Genomic DNA, 16,523 nt, shown 5'->3' on the forward strand with positions numbered 1-16,523 from the left:
GGGCGGTCCTCCCCCACCCCCAGACTCCCAGTCACACGACCCGTCAGCCTGCCCCCTCTCTGGCCCATTGCAAGGATGGTGAAGAGGCCTTGGGAGTGAAGAGGCCATCGGTCCCCCCTAGTGCTGCAACCCCCATTTGGCCTGGCCCCCAGCTCACCACTCAGGAGAGAGCTGCCTGAGCTTGTCTACCGTGCAGACACCTCCGCGAGGTTGAGGCCTGTGGCAGGGAGGGGATCCTCCTATGTGCCCCAAGAACATGACAGATGCTGCCCTAAGGGACTCTGGAGAAGGGGGGGGGTAACTTCCTGGAGTTTTTCAGACCAGAAAAATGTGTTTTTCTGGCATTCCAGACCAGAATCAGTGAGCATTGAAACAACACCCATCACCTTGGTGCACAAAGCATGGCATGCCATCAGAGCTCGCTTGTCCATCCCTGCCTGCCACCCCCGCCCCCAGCCCGGCTTCTGCACCCACTGTGCCCGTACCCACGTGCGTTCATGTGGCCCCCTGCGAGCCCCACTTTGAAGAGTAGGAGGGTGACCAGAGGAGCTGGTTTCCTCTTTCCTCTGCCTGAGTGCAGGGAGAGCATTGATTTGTTGTTACAGCCTCGGCTCACTCTGCTCACAGCAGCCTTCCATCATTAGGGTCAAATTAGACGGGACAAGTGGAGGCTTTTCTTCAGGTGTGGTCAACTCACAGGGGCTGGCGCTTCCCTTCGTGCCCGTGGGCATGGGCCCCACTGTCCCTTCAGTTTGAAGGAGCCTGTGACTCTTGATATTGGGGCCATGAGTTCGAGCCCCATGTTGGGTGTGATTACTTAAATATATCTTGAAAAAATAATTTTATTAGAGCCAAACTATTTAAATAATTTTATTTGTTTCATCCTTTGGTAGATGAGAAAAATACATTACAAAATACATTATACAGAGGACAGCTCACAGTACACATTACTAAAAACACAGTCTACATTCCAGCCAGGGCTGGTGGTAAGTTCAGAGGAAAGCCACAGAGGCCTGGAGACCCAGATTTCAGCTCTACGGAGTGTTTCCCCTCGGGGCCCCTCTTTATCTCAACCTCTTCATGGATTAGCACCCGCATCAGGTGGGTGTGGGCAGAGCCAGAGCAGCACAGGGCTGAGCTGGATGGAGACTCAGCATCCCTAACAGGAAAGGGGCCAAATGGCCAGGGTCTTCAATACAGGACAGAGTGCTGGTGCCCTGCAGGTGCGCAGCCAGCAGTCCTGAGTCTGAGTTCCCCTACACTAGCCTTCGCCAGCCTTGCCCACCACCCAGTGTGCAGGCAGATGGGTCCCAAGGGGCCACCTCAGCCCCAGGGCAAGCTTGCTGGTCAGGAGGCAGGTCCGTGCGACACCACACAGCCTCCTCACCCCACTCTCCCCTGACCAGCAGTTCCCAGAGCCGGAGTGAGGACCCGGGTGCACAGAACAAGCCCCTGGAGGCTGACCACTCCAGCGGGACCCACCTCAGGCGAGCAGCTTCAGAGAGCCCATTTCTCTAATCCACCAACTTGCTTCAGAGCTCTGCCCAGCTTCCTGCACAAGCCCAATGAAGAGGCCCGAGTGCTTGGGGCCAGCTGGAAGCCAGCCTTCTGAGGGAGGGGAGCAGGGGGCACCACATCCACCACCCCCTCCATTCATTCAGAAGCAATTCTCTGAAGCGGCTCTCAAGCCTTCATCCTCACTTTCTTAGAAATTTGAAAACATCTGTGACTAAGAAAAGTCATCCTAAGAATCAAGGGCATCATTCCAGCCTGCTCTGTTGTGGTTTAGTGGGCCAGGCTCTGCATCCCGAGGGGACAGCTGCAGGTTGCTCCAGGGGGCCTTCGTGAGAAACCTGGGGGCCAGCCAGGTGAGCTTCACTGCGAAGTCCCAGCCTCGAGGCCCTGCCCCTCCCCCACCGCCCAGGCAGCGTGGGGGTGGGGGTGGGGATGGGGGGGGCAGGAGGTGGGAAGAAAAAGAAAGATGAGTCAAGACCAGCATCTTCAAATTAACAAACTGTAATTGTTTTCCCAAAGATACATTTTTTTCATACACATCCATCATACACTGTAACCAAAAAAAGCAGTGTACATGAAATAAGAGAAAATAAATTAAAAATCCATAGCATAGGTAAGGAGGCTCTAGTCTGGAGCACAGCTGAGTTTCCAGCAATATAAGGAGGCTCGAAAGTTTCTTTTTATAAGAATGCCTGCTAGCAGGGGTTCCAGCCAGGTGGTTGGTTGGTCTGTAAGTCAGTCTTGAGTACTTGAAACAGGTCTGTGTTTTTGTTTTTCCTTAGCGTTTAAAATAGCCATCATTGTCCTGCAATAGGCAGAGCTATCACGTCCAGGAAAAATGAGGGAGGGAACCACAGAGGCAGCGTGAGATCCGAATACAGCATTCAAAGGTAATTGGTCCAGTGGCGCCTGGGGAAGAGGGAGGGACGGCTCTCCAGGGTTAGCCATCTTCCTTGGGAGGTGTGTACCAGCCTGCACAGAAAGCCAAGAGACCGTCACGGGGTGCAGGCCCATGCCCACCCTCTCAGCCCAGTCATGGAGGGTACCTCCAAGGTCAGGGGTGAAAAGATCCTAGCAATGGCAAGGGCTTCCCAGTGGGGGGGAGGGGGGGCAGAGCAGCTGTATGGGGGCTGGGAAGCCGCCCACTGGAAGTCAGGACTATGGGGGTGGGGGGGACACACATGAGCTGCCTGACATGAAAGGATATAGTGATGTGAGCTTTTGTCTCAAAGGGTAGTCGGGAATAGGGCAGCACTGAGGACGCCACCTCCCACCCCCCAACCCAATACAACAGGCAGGCAGTGCTTTTCTGGGAAGGGAGCCACCACCTCCAGCCCTTCTCGGGACAGAAACAGGGGGGTAGTAACGGCTCAGAAACCAAGAGAAGGGATTCTTGCTCTGTGGTGGGAAGTGCCGTCCTCGGGGCCTGGTTGCAGCTCACCGTTCTTCTCGTGGATCTGCACCAGGGACTTGTAGGACTGCTGTGCTCTCGTCAGGCTGTACTGGGACTGCGGCAGGAGGTGACCGTGAACACGGCAGGCTGCGGCCCTCCTGCCCCACCCTCCACAGCTGCCAGCCAGAGACCTGGTGCCCCGGCACAGTGCCCTGCTGACCTGTGGTACCTTCTGCCCACAGCCCTGCCCCCCAGGCCCGCTCGGCAGAGGCGCCAGAGGCCTCACCCTCTTGGGCTTCGACGCGAGCAGCCTCAGGGCCTGGCTCCTTACTTTGTTGGCTCCAAACTGCACTCGTGCCTTCCCCTTCACCAGCGTGGCGCTGATCTGCATGATCACAGACTCTATGGAGTAGGCGCTGCTCCAGCCCTGGAACAGGGAGGGATGGAGCAAAGAAGGGTTAGCTTTTCTTGTGCATGTTCCTGCCCAGAGTTATGCCCACCACCCAGGCTGCAGGGATGTATACGTATGCTGATGTCAGCCCTGCCCTGCCCAGGCCAGCCAGGAGGGACCGACAGGCTCACCTGCTTGGTGAGGAGTTCCATGCAGATGGCACCTCCGCCCAGAACATACCTGCAGAAGAAAGGTCAGTGAGGCAGCTATATATGTGGCCAAACTCCACGCCTTCCTCACCTTCCGCCCCTGCTGAGCACTCACCCTCCGGAGAGGACTGGAGACACAACCCTGACAAACGGCGGGTCAAAGGGGAAGTTATCCTGTGAAGGAAGACAAAGGTGATGTCAGAGGGGCCCGAGTCCACCCCCAGGATGGCCCTCCACCAGGCAAGGAAGTCACCTGGCTGACCAGGGAGCAGCCACAAAGAGAAATCTTACTTTGAAAGAAAAATTAAGTAGGATGAAGTCGGCTCCTTCCTTCTCTTTAAGGATCTGGAGATCGTTGTGCAAAGCGCTGTCTTGGTCGACTCTGTGAAGCCAGAAGGGTGAGCTCAGAGCCCAGGTCCCAGCCCAGGAGCCCAGAGACAGCTCCAGCTCCCCCAGGCTGCCCACAGGGGCACAAGCCCGTCCACACACGCTGCTCCCCATTTACTACCCAGTCAACACTCACTTGAGGAGTTTGACGTTCCAATCATACAGGCTGTCATTCACAAGTTCGACTGCATAGTTTCCTGGAGAAAGAAAGACAACATGGGCCGTCGGGAAGGTCCAGAGTACAAGCGGCCTATGAGCCCACCCCCCAGGCTGACAGAACAGAGGCAAAGACTCCAAGTCCAGGCCACACGGACACACAAACCCAACCTAAACCACTGCTGGGGCACTGCATTCCTGGCCTGAAGGGTGCACGCACACTCACGTGTCCCAGGACTTCTCGAGGACCCAGTGCAACCCACACTCACCGCCTTTGAAACTCTGTGACCGGTATATATCCCTGAGCTCCTTCATCAGCCGGTCAGTGGCCTGCACCGAGCCAGACACCGCACCCTGCATGGGAGAGGTACCAGGCTAGGCTCAGACACACCACAGCCTCCCTGCCCCCAGGGAGGCCTCTGTTTCCCAGTTGGATGTCCCAGGACCCCCCACCCACAGCCGCACCCACCAGCCCCCGGGCCCAGTTTTCCTGGGAAGGCACCTACGTTTAAGTAATCTTGCCTCTGATTCTTCTTTATCTTCTCTAGTATAGCCAAATTTTCCTTTCCAATGCCATCATCTTCAGATTTCTTGCCCTCAGCTGGCTCCTCCTCTTTCATTTCATAGTGATCTAGGTCTTCCGTGTCCTGGGGCAGGGGCACGGGGCAGGGCAGGAGAGGAGAGAACCAGCAGAGGTTGTGCAGGGAGCCACAGGCCGTCCCATCTGGCTTAGAGCCACAGGCGCAGCAACAGTGCATGCAGTGGGCTGGTGAACATGGCGCCTCTCCGTTCCTGCAGCGAGTCCCAACCCCGTTCTGTCCGTGATCTAAGGACGAGGCCAATCTCCTCCCCATCAGTCTCAGGCAGCAGAACTACCCACGGACCCAGGGAAGGCAAGCAGGACTCAGCCATCTTGTTCCCTAGAACTCCACTCCAGCCACCCCTGAAACTCTCCCTTGGCAGGGATGGTTCCTCGAGTAACTGTGGCTGACACTGTGACTCAAAGCTCACGTCTCACCAGGTCACTACAGTGCCCGAGTTCTGAAGACTCGGGGTCGGAAGTGTCCTGCCCGCCCCGTCAGCATAGGGCCTGGATCAAGCGCACGGAGGCCCCCGCTGCAGACGGTGGAACAAGGGAGGTGGCAGAGGTCAGGAAGGAATGAGCCCCTTGCTCACCCTGTTGCAGGTGGGTCAGCAGTTGGTTCACTCCATGTGGGGTGGTGCACAGGCCGCCTGCCTCACAAAAGCAGCGAACCCAAGGCCATAGCACCATGCGGTTAATACTAATGCTCTGGTTGTCACCCCAGCTCATGACATCCTTGGGATACCCGTCACGTGCCAGGTGCTATACTAGGTGCTGCACTGTGGCTCATCCACTTCTTACAATCACCACGCCACTATCTGGCTGTTCGTCCCACCACCCTGACGAGGCAGCTGAGGTCAGTGAGCGTTACCACCATGCTCACAGTGACACCACCCTCAACAGAGCTACAATGTGAATCCCATTCCACATGGCCCAAGTTCTTGACCGTTATGTGACATTCTGCGAAAGCATCTGTTTCCAGAGACCAGATCACGAAGATTCAGCACTTATCACCCACTGTGCGGCGCATTCTGCACTTAACACCTGGCTTTGCCTTCCCGACAACCACACGTAGTCGTCACAAATCCTATCTTATAGGAAAAGCGCAGCTTAGGGAGATCGGGAAAATCCCCCATTAAACTTGGGATGCAGGACTCCAAGACTCCTGGAGCCATAAAGACACAGGTAGGGGTGTCTGTCTCCCACACCCTGGCTGCTCTTCCAAGTCAATAAATCTGGCCTTAATCCTTTCTCTGCCCGGTCTAGACCGCAGGGCTACATACAGGGAGCACTCAGTGGTGCTGACAGAAAAAGTCACCCGCCAATGCTGCCCAGGGGGTCCACCCTACCTCGGGCATCTCCTCATCTTCATCTTCTGATGACACATCCTCCTGTGTGCACTGTGATGGGGGGGGGGGAAGGGGGAGGCAGAAATCAGAGCCCCAGTGGCTTCTCAGACCCGAGCCCTGGGTCTGAGGGTGGTGTGACTGCCCTCAAGTGCCCAGGCTAGGTGGGAGTGGAAGCCACTGCCCAGGGAGTGACTCCACGGGCAGCCCAGCCCGTCTTTCTCTTCCCACCACGAGCTAAAGATCAAGAGATGCACAGTGGCTGTGTTACCCACCTCCTACCACCTGGGCTGATTCTCCCAAGAACCCCTCTTCTACACAGGTGCCTCTAGACTGACACCACGTTGTCAGTTTTCAACGAGGAGCCTGGGTCCCCAATGGCCACCCACTGCTACTGTTAACGATAAAATGTTCCCCATCCTGCCAAAAGGGGAAACCCTGCCCACTCCTGCGTCTTAATAGAAGGTACTCTATTTGGCTACATGCCCATCTGGAGACAGAGAGCGCCACGACATGGGTACATATTTGCAGTGGCCAGAAGTGGAGAGAATTGACTGCAGGTGTATCCGGACGAACAGGTATTCGCTGAGTGCTGTCCTGGGACAGCCCCACACCATGGTGCCTAGGCCCCTCTGCTGCTTACCTGCTCCGCCGGTAGGGGCTGGTCTAGCATCTCCACATCTGGGTGCTGCGGCAGGTTGTAGAGTTTACACAGGTCGGAGATGATCCTCTTCAGATGCTGCAATAGCTGGGGGTAGAGGATCACAGTGACGTCAAACACCCCGTGCCCCCCACCTGGATGGATGTGTGGACGAGCCCCTGAACCCACACGTGCTGGCTAGTTCTCTGAGCCTTACAGGCCATGTGGCTGCAGGGGGCATTTACTGGACCATCCCGCTCTGGCGCTAGGCTCCCCCTCCGGCTTCAGAGAACCCCCTGCCCAGCAGTCTGCCCCCAGATGTACCCTTTCCAGGGAGTCTCCGTGACATGGGCCTCTTAGAAAGGGTGTCCCCCACCCGACACCCTGGCCCCTCACCAGAGTATTCCCTTTCTTTATATCCACCAGCCTCTCCAAGACAGCAGCCAAGTTTGGATCATCGGACTCCACTGACCAGATTGGGGGCACCGCAGGGTAGGACTCCTGAGAAAAAAGCGGGAGAAGGGTCAAAACGCACGACCCTGGGAAAGGCTCCATTTTGCCTTCTGTTGCCCAATGTTTCTATTTTCTTTGCTCCTCCTCTCCCCAACAGAAGCCCAGCTCAGCAAGTCAGTATCTAACCGAACAGCTTCCCAACGAACCCCACACCAGGAGAACTCATTCCTGAGAGGGCCCTTTCCAAACAGTCTGAACATTTTTTTCTCTTCCCAAGAGGAAGCGTCAGAGACAGGGGCGGCAGACCACCAATGGTGAGGGAGGCAGCCCCTCCAGCCCGCGGCCAGTGCAGCTTTGCCCACTCCCAGCACACAGCCCCCTGGCCCTTCGGCTCCTCAGATCCCACTGTCTGCTCAGGAAGGGATCCCCTCACTACAATCACACTGAACAAAAGCAAAGATTGCAGATCACTTCCACATTAGCTGTGGAAGAACAGACACAAACTGGATTTTGTCCCCAGAACCTCAATGTAAGAGGGGAGCAGGAAGACTCTCCCCACGTGGGTTACCCACAGCACACGCCCTGGAAGACCAGTTTTCCATATCGCTCCCTTGGAGCCTGCCACCCTCTCCGCCCAGCGTAGGCTGCAGGGCTCCACATGGCAGGCTAGGAGAAGCCTACGCTGCTAGCATTCCCAGCATTCCTGAGCCACGGTGCCAAATGCAGCCTGACCAGACTTCCCCTCTGCCCAAACCCGGGGGCCCAGGTCAGGCCCCTTTGCAGGGGCCACAGAGTCTGACTTCTTTCCTGGCACAAAGACCACAAACAGACTCTGGCCACAAGATGGGCAGCGAGAAGGGGACAACCTACCCTCCAGGAGCTGGAAGTTTAATACAGAAACAGAATCAGTTCCTGAGAGTTCTACCGAGGTCAAGGAAACCTACCCACTTCTACCCAAGGTCTTAACTTTCTCAGGGTGCTAACCCTCAATGCTAGAAAACCCTAACAAAAAAGATGCTCAAATCTTCACCTCGCTAACCACACCCAGTCCACCAATCTCAACTTTTTAGTGGGAAAAAACTGGAGAAAGAAAGAAATGGGACACGCATTTTGGTGGGGCACCATCCAACCCAGACTGAGGCTTGCCGTACACCCTGACCTGGTTTGATGAAGAAAAAGGGAGAGAACACAAGAACTGTGTAAACTGCACTCAGGCCCTGGGTCCCACACCATCCAGCATCAGTCTCTCCCCAGACCCCAGCCTGGGTCAGGTGCTGTGCCAGGTTCCCCAACTAATGCCCCTGGCAAGGGGGATGCTATCACAGCAGGTAGTTATCAGCCACTGACCCCCTCCCCAGGAAGTCAGAAAGTGCATGGGTAGGAGACACGCTGGGTGTCTCCTTGTTCAGCAAGCTCTTGCATGGAGAGATGTTCACCGGGGAGAAAAGGGACAGTTACTGCTCAGAAGCAAGTAGATGGTGCTCCCACATCACCATCGTGGCCAAGAAAAGCACCCACCCAGGGCACAGGAGGGGAGTGGCAGATCTGCTACCAGCTGGGGCAAAAGGAGGAGAGTTAGAGGTTACATGGGAATGGAAAGGGAACCAAAGAAGAGAAAAAAAAAGAAAACTCCACGATCTGCGAAACCAACACTTGGTAAAATTCAGGGAGCAAAGGGGGGCTTCGGGAAAGGCGCCCGGGCAGGGATCCCACAGGTGGCAACGTCCTCAGTCAAAGGTACGGGAGAACAGGGAGCATCAGTGAATCGTGCAGGGTTCAGGCCGGGAGGTCCCTGCAGCGGAGCCGGGGCAGAGGCCCCGAGCCCCGCGATGACAGCAGGGGCAGAAAGGGGCTTCCGCGGGCGGCAGGTAAAGTGGCCAGGGCCCGCTCAAGACCTTCGGGGTGTGGATGTGGGTTAGCGAAAGGGACCGGTGCGGCCGCCATATGTCGGGGCGCCCCTCGCCGCCCCGGGTCCCTGGCAGACTCCGGGCGCACGGCTCAGGCTCCCGCCGCAGAAGCCAGTGGCCCCGCGGGGATGGAGCCGAGCCCGGGAGGGAGACCGGGCCTCCGGGTCCGGGGACGCGGGGTCGTGCGGGGTGGCCCCGGGTCCCCGACGGGGGTCCTCACCGTGATGTTGCAGTGGATGCGGACGGGATCCCCAGGCACCGGCCCCCGCGGGGGCAGATGCGGTCCGGGCGCGGCCCCCGCCCCGGCCCCTCCGGCCCCGGCCAGCAGGAACTCGCAGCTCAGCTCGTCCAGGCAGGCGCTGGCAATGCGGAAGCGCTCGTGGCCGCGGTGGAAGATGGACTCGAGCAGCTTCAGCTCCCGCCTCAGGCAGGGCCCCGGCCCCGGGCCCCCCCCCGGGCCGCCCCCGGCCCCCGGCGCCGCCCCCTGGCCCCCCAGCTGCTGCCCCGGCCCCGGCTGCTGCTGCCCCTGCGGCTGCGGCTGCTGCATCCTCCGCTCCGCTCCGCTCCGGGGCCGGCGGGCCGGGAGCCTCCGGCCTCCGCTCGGGCTCCGCCGCCGCCGCCGCCGCCGCCGCCGCGGTCCGCACTTCCTGATCCCCCCTTCGCCAAGATGGCGCCGCCGCCGCCTCCGGGACGGGGCCCCCCCGCTCGCCGGCCCCCAGCCGCCGGAAGCCGCGCGCCCCTCCCCCTCCGCTCCGGCGGCCCGCCCCGCCCCTCACGTGACCGCACGGCGCCGGCCTCCCTCACGTGACCGCTCTCTCTCGCCCGCCCCCTGGTGCTCGCCTGCCGCCCTCCACACGTGACCCGGGGGCTTTGGGCCCGGCGCTTTCCGCGCATCGGTGCGTGCTGACGCAGGCCGTGCGCGTGAGCGTGCGCGTGCGCCCTCCCGCCGGCGTTTCCCCGTCACGTGTCCCGGCGCCGCGTGTTCCCAGGGGCCTCCTGCGCGGGACCGGCTTCCTGCCCGGGCGCGTCTTCCCCGGCCCACGCGGCGGCGAGCCTGTGGCGTGCTGACAGGAGGCCCCGAACCCCGGCGCCCGTGCGGGGCGGGGGGCGGCGAGAGCCTGGGGAGCGGCTAGGGGGCTTGCGGGCTCGTCTCCTCCCCTCCTGCCCGCCGGGCCTCCCCGGTGACCTTGGGGTAACCACCGCTCTTCTGAGCCTCAGTTTCCTCATCTGAGCCGTGGCGTGGGCCGGGCGGTGCACAGGACCCCAAGAGGTCACCGCGCGGTGCCCAGGTCCCCTGACCGAGGTGTGGTCGGCCCTTTTGGTCCCCGTGGCGGAGGACGAGGCTGGGGCCGTGGGGGCTTTGGTCGCGGGGGTACGGGGCCGAGCCGGGGTGTCCGCCATCCCCAGGGACCCCGACTCCCCCCTCCCCACACACACAATCCGTCTCCCCCGGCGGTGGCCCTGGCCCCCGCCGGAGGATACCGTCACCGAGGGTGCGAGGGGGGTACGGGGGGCCGGGGCCAGGAGAGTTCTGCCCACCGACCTCGCGGCCTGCCGCCCCCCCTTCCCCCGGGGCCGGCAGGGAGGACCAAGCTTTGTTGGGAGTGGACTGCGCTCTCGCTCCTGTGATAAAGGCCGTCTTGGCTGTGAGCTCCGGGAGTCAGGAGCCGAGGTTGGATGCCGTGTTCTGTTCTTGGGGCTAATTATGTCTTTCGGGGGCCGAGCCTCCTTTTCGCGTCATTTTCATGTCTGGGGATGCGAGCCCGTAGCCTCAACAACCCCTGACCTAGCCCTGCCTGTCTTGGTATCCTGCAAGCGTTTCTATCACTCCCTCTCCCCAGCTCTGTGAGGACGGCGTCTTACCGTGTTTGCAAGAGGGGAAAGGACACAGGCAGTCCTAGCAGCTGCTGGCCCTGCCCGTGGGCCTTGCCTGCCCCTCGGCCTCCCCTGGTGCTTTCTCCAGAGGTTTCACACGGCTTGACTCCAGTCCAAACGAGAGAATCCCACAAATGAAACCATTAGGGAAATCTCGAATTCCATATTTTTATTTTTTATCTTATTTTTATTTTTTAAGATTTTATTTATTCATGAGAGACACAGGAAAGAGAGGCAAAGACACAGGCGAGAAGCAGGCTCCATGCAGGGAGCCCGACGTGGGACTCGATCCCGGGACTCCAGGATCAGGCCCTGGGCTGAAGGCGGCGCTAAACCTCTGAGTTACCCAGGCTGCCTTTATTTATTTATTTTTTTAAATTACTTATTTGTAATTCAAAGTGAGCAGGAGGGAGGAAGAGGCAGAGGGAGAGGGGAGACCGAATCCTAAGCTCCAGCTCAGCTCCAGGCAGAGGCAGAGGCGGGGCTCACTTTCATCACGGTGAGGTCATGATCTGAACCCAAACCGAATCCCACACTTAACCCACTGAGGCGCCTCTGAACTCCATATTTTATAAAGAGTTTTACTTAGAAGAAAACAAGGTGAGGAGATGTTTCCACAGTGCTGTGCAGACAGGTCCTGCAGTGAGGGCAGACCTGTAACTTCCCGTCCCTGCTGGTGCAGCTCTGGCAGGAAGAGCCCTCTGGAGGAAGCCTGGTAGGGAGTGCTATGTAGCGTTCTGCTGACACATGCAGGGCAGGGGCATCAGGCATAAAAGCAACTGGTGCTTACAATTATTTAATGAACTCTTAGGTGCTAGGGAAGCAGGAGTGAATAAAACAAAGCTCCCTGCTCTAGTGGGGCCTGCATTTCACTGGGAGAGATAGATACAGCAAAGGTGACCTCTTTAACACCCACTGACTCACTAGTTTTATCATGCTTACTGAGCACCTATACATGGAATGCAGCGCTGGACATGAGGGGCCCGTCCTGCCCTTTGCCTGCAACTAGTCCAGTGGGAGGCTCCCCTGAACAAGCAGCATGCAACATTCTGACCGATGAGTTGCCTTCTGTAGGGAGGAAAGGGCTGGGTGCTGTCCCAGGTCGAAGGTATGGTGTGTGGGGAGGTTTAGAGGTTAGGATGGTGGCAGGTTAGAAGAAGAGCTAGGGTGATGGGTGCACATACAGCAGGCAGAAGTTACATCCTGGCAAATGTTCAAAACTGTGTAGGAGTTTGGGCTTTCCTTTAAGATCAAGGAAGATGTTGACCAGGCAAGTTGCTCAGCCTGTCTGCTTTGGTTTCTGTTCCTGGAACGGGGAGATTGTCCTGGCGTCTGAGGAGACCAGGTGGGATGATATGAGAAGTGCTTAGAATGGTGCACATGATAAGGAATTTTTAAGGTTTGGAAAGTAGAGAATCCACGTACCGTCTCCTAAGAGGAAAGAGGGGAGGAAAGGAGGCCAGTGGTGAAAGGTTGTCTGGGTTTTATTTACAGTACGTTGGGAAACCACTTAAGATTTTAAGCTAGGAATGGCATGATCTGATTGAAAATGTTTAAAGGTCGGGATCCCTGGGTGGCGCAGCGGTTTAGCGCCTGCCTTTGGCCCAGGGCATGATCCTGGAGACCCGGGATCAAATCCCATGTCGGGCTCCCGGTGCGTGGAGCCTACTTCTCCCTCTGCCTGTGTCTCTGCCTCTCTCTCTCTCTCTGTGTGACTATCATAAATAAATAAAAAAATTAAAAAAAAAAAAGAAAATGTTAAAAGGTCATTTTGACTGCTCTATGAAAAGTAAAGTATAGAGATTTTTGTTTTTTCTCCAAAAGGCCATGTGTTATTGAAGTGAGGACATGTACCTGTTCGGGACAAACTGAGTGGCTTTCTCTTTTGACTTGCTCCCAGAAGCATAGTATTCTGTCCCAGACTCAACAAATACATCCCGAGCTCTTGCTCTTTGCCAGGGACTGTCGTGAACACTGGGAGGCAGTGACTCCTGGCACAGAGCAGAGGCTCCTTCCACGACAGCTGCTGCTTACGGATGGTTTTTCCTTGTGTCTCTTACTCCTGCCCTCAGAAGCACATGGTGATGGGTAAATTGGATCACTGTAAGGCAATGTGATGAACACAATAGGGATCAAGAGCAGCAGGAGCCTTAAAGGGTGATACCAGGGTTAACTCCCAAGATGGAATGTGAGGAACCTACTTAGATGGAAATGGGGGGACAGTCTGAGAGAACTGAGTCCCAAAGTAGAAGGAGATCCGGAGGAAAGGTAAGGGAGAAGAGAGGATAGGTGAAGGCTCAGCATAGACAAGATCCTAAGAGTGTGGAGGTGTTCAACCCTGGAATTTTAGGCTGAGGCCCCAGGGCAACCCAGATAGTATCAGTTTACCAATACATCAGTAATTAAATGTAAAAATCTTTGATCCAGCAATGTCATTTGGAAATTATTAAAGAAATGTGCAAAAACTTACCTGCAGTAGAACACAGTGCAGTTATTAACAATAATTACCAAAGAATACTCACCAGCATAGAGAGGTGTTGGAGGAACAGTAAATAGAAAAGGAAGGTTACGGGGCAGCCCCAGTGGTGCAGCAGTTTAGCGCCGCCTGCAGCCCAGGGCGTGATCCTGGAGACCCTGGATCGAGTCCCACGTCAGGCTCCCTGCATGGAGCCTGCTTCTCCCTCTGCCTGTGTCTCTGCCTCTCTCTCTCTGTCTCTATGAATAAATAAATAAAATCTTAAAAAAAAAAAAAAGAAAAGGAAGGTTACGAGTCTAGATTTATGGAATGTTCCTTTTAAAAAAAATGAGTAAAAATGTACATGACTTAGTTATGAACCCAATGCAAATTTTTGTACACCAAAAACATGAACAAGTATGTTCATGGCAATATTATTTTTAATAATTCAAAACAGGAAACAACACAAATCTGACAGTAGTGGTGTGGATGAACAAGGGCATATTCACACAGGGTAGCGTGTTCAGCAGGGCCCACAAGTCACACTAATGTCATGTCTAAAAAAGCCACACACACAAAGGTTATGATTCCATTTACTTTTTTTTTAAAGATTATTTTTGTGAGAGAGACCAGGAGTGGGGAGAGGGCAGAGGGAGAGGGAGAGACAGATTCCCTGCTGAGCAGGGAGCCGGACACAGAAAGCAATCCCAGGACCCTGAGATCATGACCTGAGCCGAAGGCAGACTCTTGACTGACTGAGCCCCCCCCAGGTACCCCTATGACTCCATTTGTATAAAATTTAGCAGGTAAAGCCAATGTGTTCTGTTAGAATACTGGTTTTTTTTTTTTCAGTTGTTTTTTAATTGTGGGAAAACACGTGTAACATAGGATTTACACATTGTAACCACTTTAAAGTGTACAGTCCAGTGGCATTCCATACATCAACAGTATTGTATACTCATGATCTCTGTTAGTTCTAGAACTTTAAGCAGCCTCCCCCCAGCTCTGCCCTCCCTCTATCATGTTCCTTTTGAAAAGGAGGGAATAATGACTGGGAGGGAACATAATGGGAAATTCTGGATCTTGGTAATGTTCTATTTTTTTTTTTTTTTATCTGGGTGGGACTAATGGATGTGTTCGTGTGAAAATTTAGCTGTGCACTTGTAATTTATATATGTTTTGCATATAATATTTAAGTACACATAGGTAAATTTGGAAGTACATAATATTCATATAGATACCTGTCATATAGATATTATATGTATACTGTATATATTTTATTAATATATAAATATTTAAATATTTATATGTAAAGTGCTAACAGTTATTTTTTCCTAAGAGGTAGGATTATGAACCTTTTGGACTTTGTGTAGCTAATTGGTGTTTTCCAATCGGTCTTCATGAATATGTATTACTGTGGTGATAGTTTTTAACAGTTAAATAGTTTTTAATTTTAAAATAACTTGGGGGATCCCTGGGTGGTGCAGCGGTTTGGCGCCTGCCTTTGGCCCAGGGCGCGATCCTGGAGACCCGGGATCGAATCCCACATTAGGCTCCTGGTGCATGGAGCCTGCTTCTCCCTCTGCCCATGTCTCTGCCTCTCACTCTTTCTCTCTCTGTGACTATCATAAATTAAAAAAAAATTTTTTTTAAATAACTTAAATAAAAGAAAATAGCATTAATTGTAGTGCTTCACAAGAGAAAATGTCCCTTACCATCAGAGGCAATGGAGTGTCCCACCAGAACTTTTCCTGGTCACAGTTTTGCTTCAGGGCTGAGCCTTCTAGATCTGAGCATCCCTGCATGATTCTCTCCCTGACTGCCTTTCTTTTTGTGGGTGTGCGAGGAGTGAGCGTGTGTGAGACATGAGGGAAGGCGGTCCAGCTCTCCTTGGCCACTGGGTGGTTGTACTCAGAGGACTCCCTGCTGAGCTGGAATTAAACTTGAAGTAAAGCTCACTTCTCAGCACATAGACTAAAACAGTAGAGTAGCATGGCCCCTGGGCAAGGCTGACATGCAAATTCGTGAAGTGTTCTGTATTTTATTAAAAAAAAAGAAAAAAAAAAGGGACGCCTGGGTGGCTCAGGGGTTGAGCATTTGCCTTTGGACCGGGGCCTGATCCTGGAGACCCAGGATCGAGTCCCACATCGGGCTCCCTGCATGGAGCCTGCTTCTCCCTCTTCCTGTGTCTCTGCCTCTCTCTCTGTCTCTTGTGAATAAATAAATAAAATCTTAAAAAAAAAAAAAAAAGTGAAGCAAAAGCTGGGGAATCTCAAAAGAAAAGATAGAGGCCACGGTAAACAGGCCACATAGATGGCCTGAAAGGAGCGCCAAGGAGCTGTCAAGAGCTTCAAGCAGGGATCCCTGAGTGGCGCAGCAGTTTGGCGCCTGCCTTTGGCCCAGGGCGCGATCCTGGAGACCCGGGATCGAATCCCACATCGGGCTCCCGGTGCATGGAGCCTGCTTCTCCCTCTGCCTGTGTCTCTGCGCCTCTCTCTCTCTGTGACTATCATAAATTAAAAAAAAAAAAAAATTAAAAAAAAAAAAAAAAGAGCTTCAAGCAAGCAAGCAGATGACCATCTGGTCCATCATCCCAGAAACCAGCAACCACTCCAGAGAGAGATTTTCATAGGAGCTTTCCTCAGTCACTGTGCATCCACCAAAAGAAAAAAGTGCTTAAGTACCAAGTATATCTGCGTGTGCAGTCACTGGTCCTCTTGGTAAGGACTTTGAAATGCCTTTAAGGCACCTGTGTTGCAAGCTTCCTCCTCTGAAATCTGTTTCATCTCCACTTCTTGCAGATGCTCAGGCACTGTTACCTTCCCCTCCTCCTTGCACCTTGTTCACTTCTCTGCCTGAATAGCCACCACACTGTGATCTCCTTAATAGCTGGGTCCTTTGGTCACTGTATCAACACATATACAATCCTTGATACCCAACAAGTGTTGATCTGAATTGTTGAAGGTGGGTCTTTTCCCCACCTTTGACCCTTTCATCAAATACAGTAGTGGCACACATTTCTTCTCTTTTCCTTAAGGCTTTTCTTCTCCACTCCTTTCCACACTTCCAAGATCTCTGATTCTTAAGAGATCATTACATGTTCATGCGTCCATTTTTCCTGGAGCTTGTGCTGCAGGTCTTAGCCCCCACTGTCATGTGCATTATGGGGTCTGTGGCCACCCACTTCTCTCTTTCTGGTACTTGTCTTGTTTT

General features: G+C 54.7%; 1 protein-coding gene across 1 annotated transcript; it reads right to left on the reverse strand.

The window, feature by feature from the left end:
- Positions 1–2,000: 2,000 nt before the first annotated feature.
- Positions 2,001–9,655, reverse strand: UBE2Q1 (ubiquitin conjugating enzyme E2 Q1). The gene is made up of 13 exons (XM_077900844.1): positions 9,201–9,655; positions 7,017–7,121; positions 6,624–6,728; positions 5,984–6,034; positions 4,558–4,698; positions 4,321–4,405; positions 4,032–4,092; positions 3,800–3,890; positions 3,624–3,682; positions 3,491–3,539; positions 3,240–3,335; positions 2,957–3,023; positions 2,001–2,487 (listed from the first exon to the last, which is right to left on the reverse strand). Exons 1-13 carry the CDS (start codon positions 9,525–9,527, stop codon positions 2,456–2,458), a joined length of 1,269 nt encoding a protein of 422 aa, XP_077756970.1. The 5' UTR covers positions 9,528–9,655; the 3' UTR covers positions 2,001–2,455.
- Positions 9,656–16,523: the final 6,868 nt, after the last annotated feature.

This window comes from Canis aureus, chromosome 6, assembly GCF_053574225.1.
Source record: "Canis aureus isolate CA01 chromosome 6, VMU_Caureus_v.1.0, whole genome shotgun sequence".
Taxonomy (NCBI): domain Eukaryota; kingdom Metazoa; phylum Chordata; class Mammalia; order Carnivora; family Canidae; genus Canis; species Canis aureus.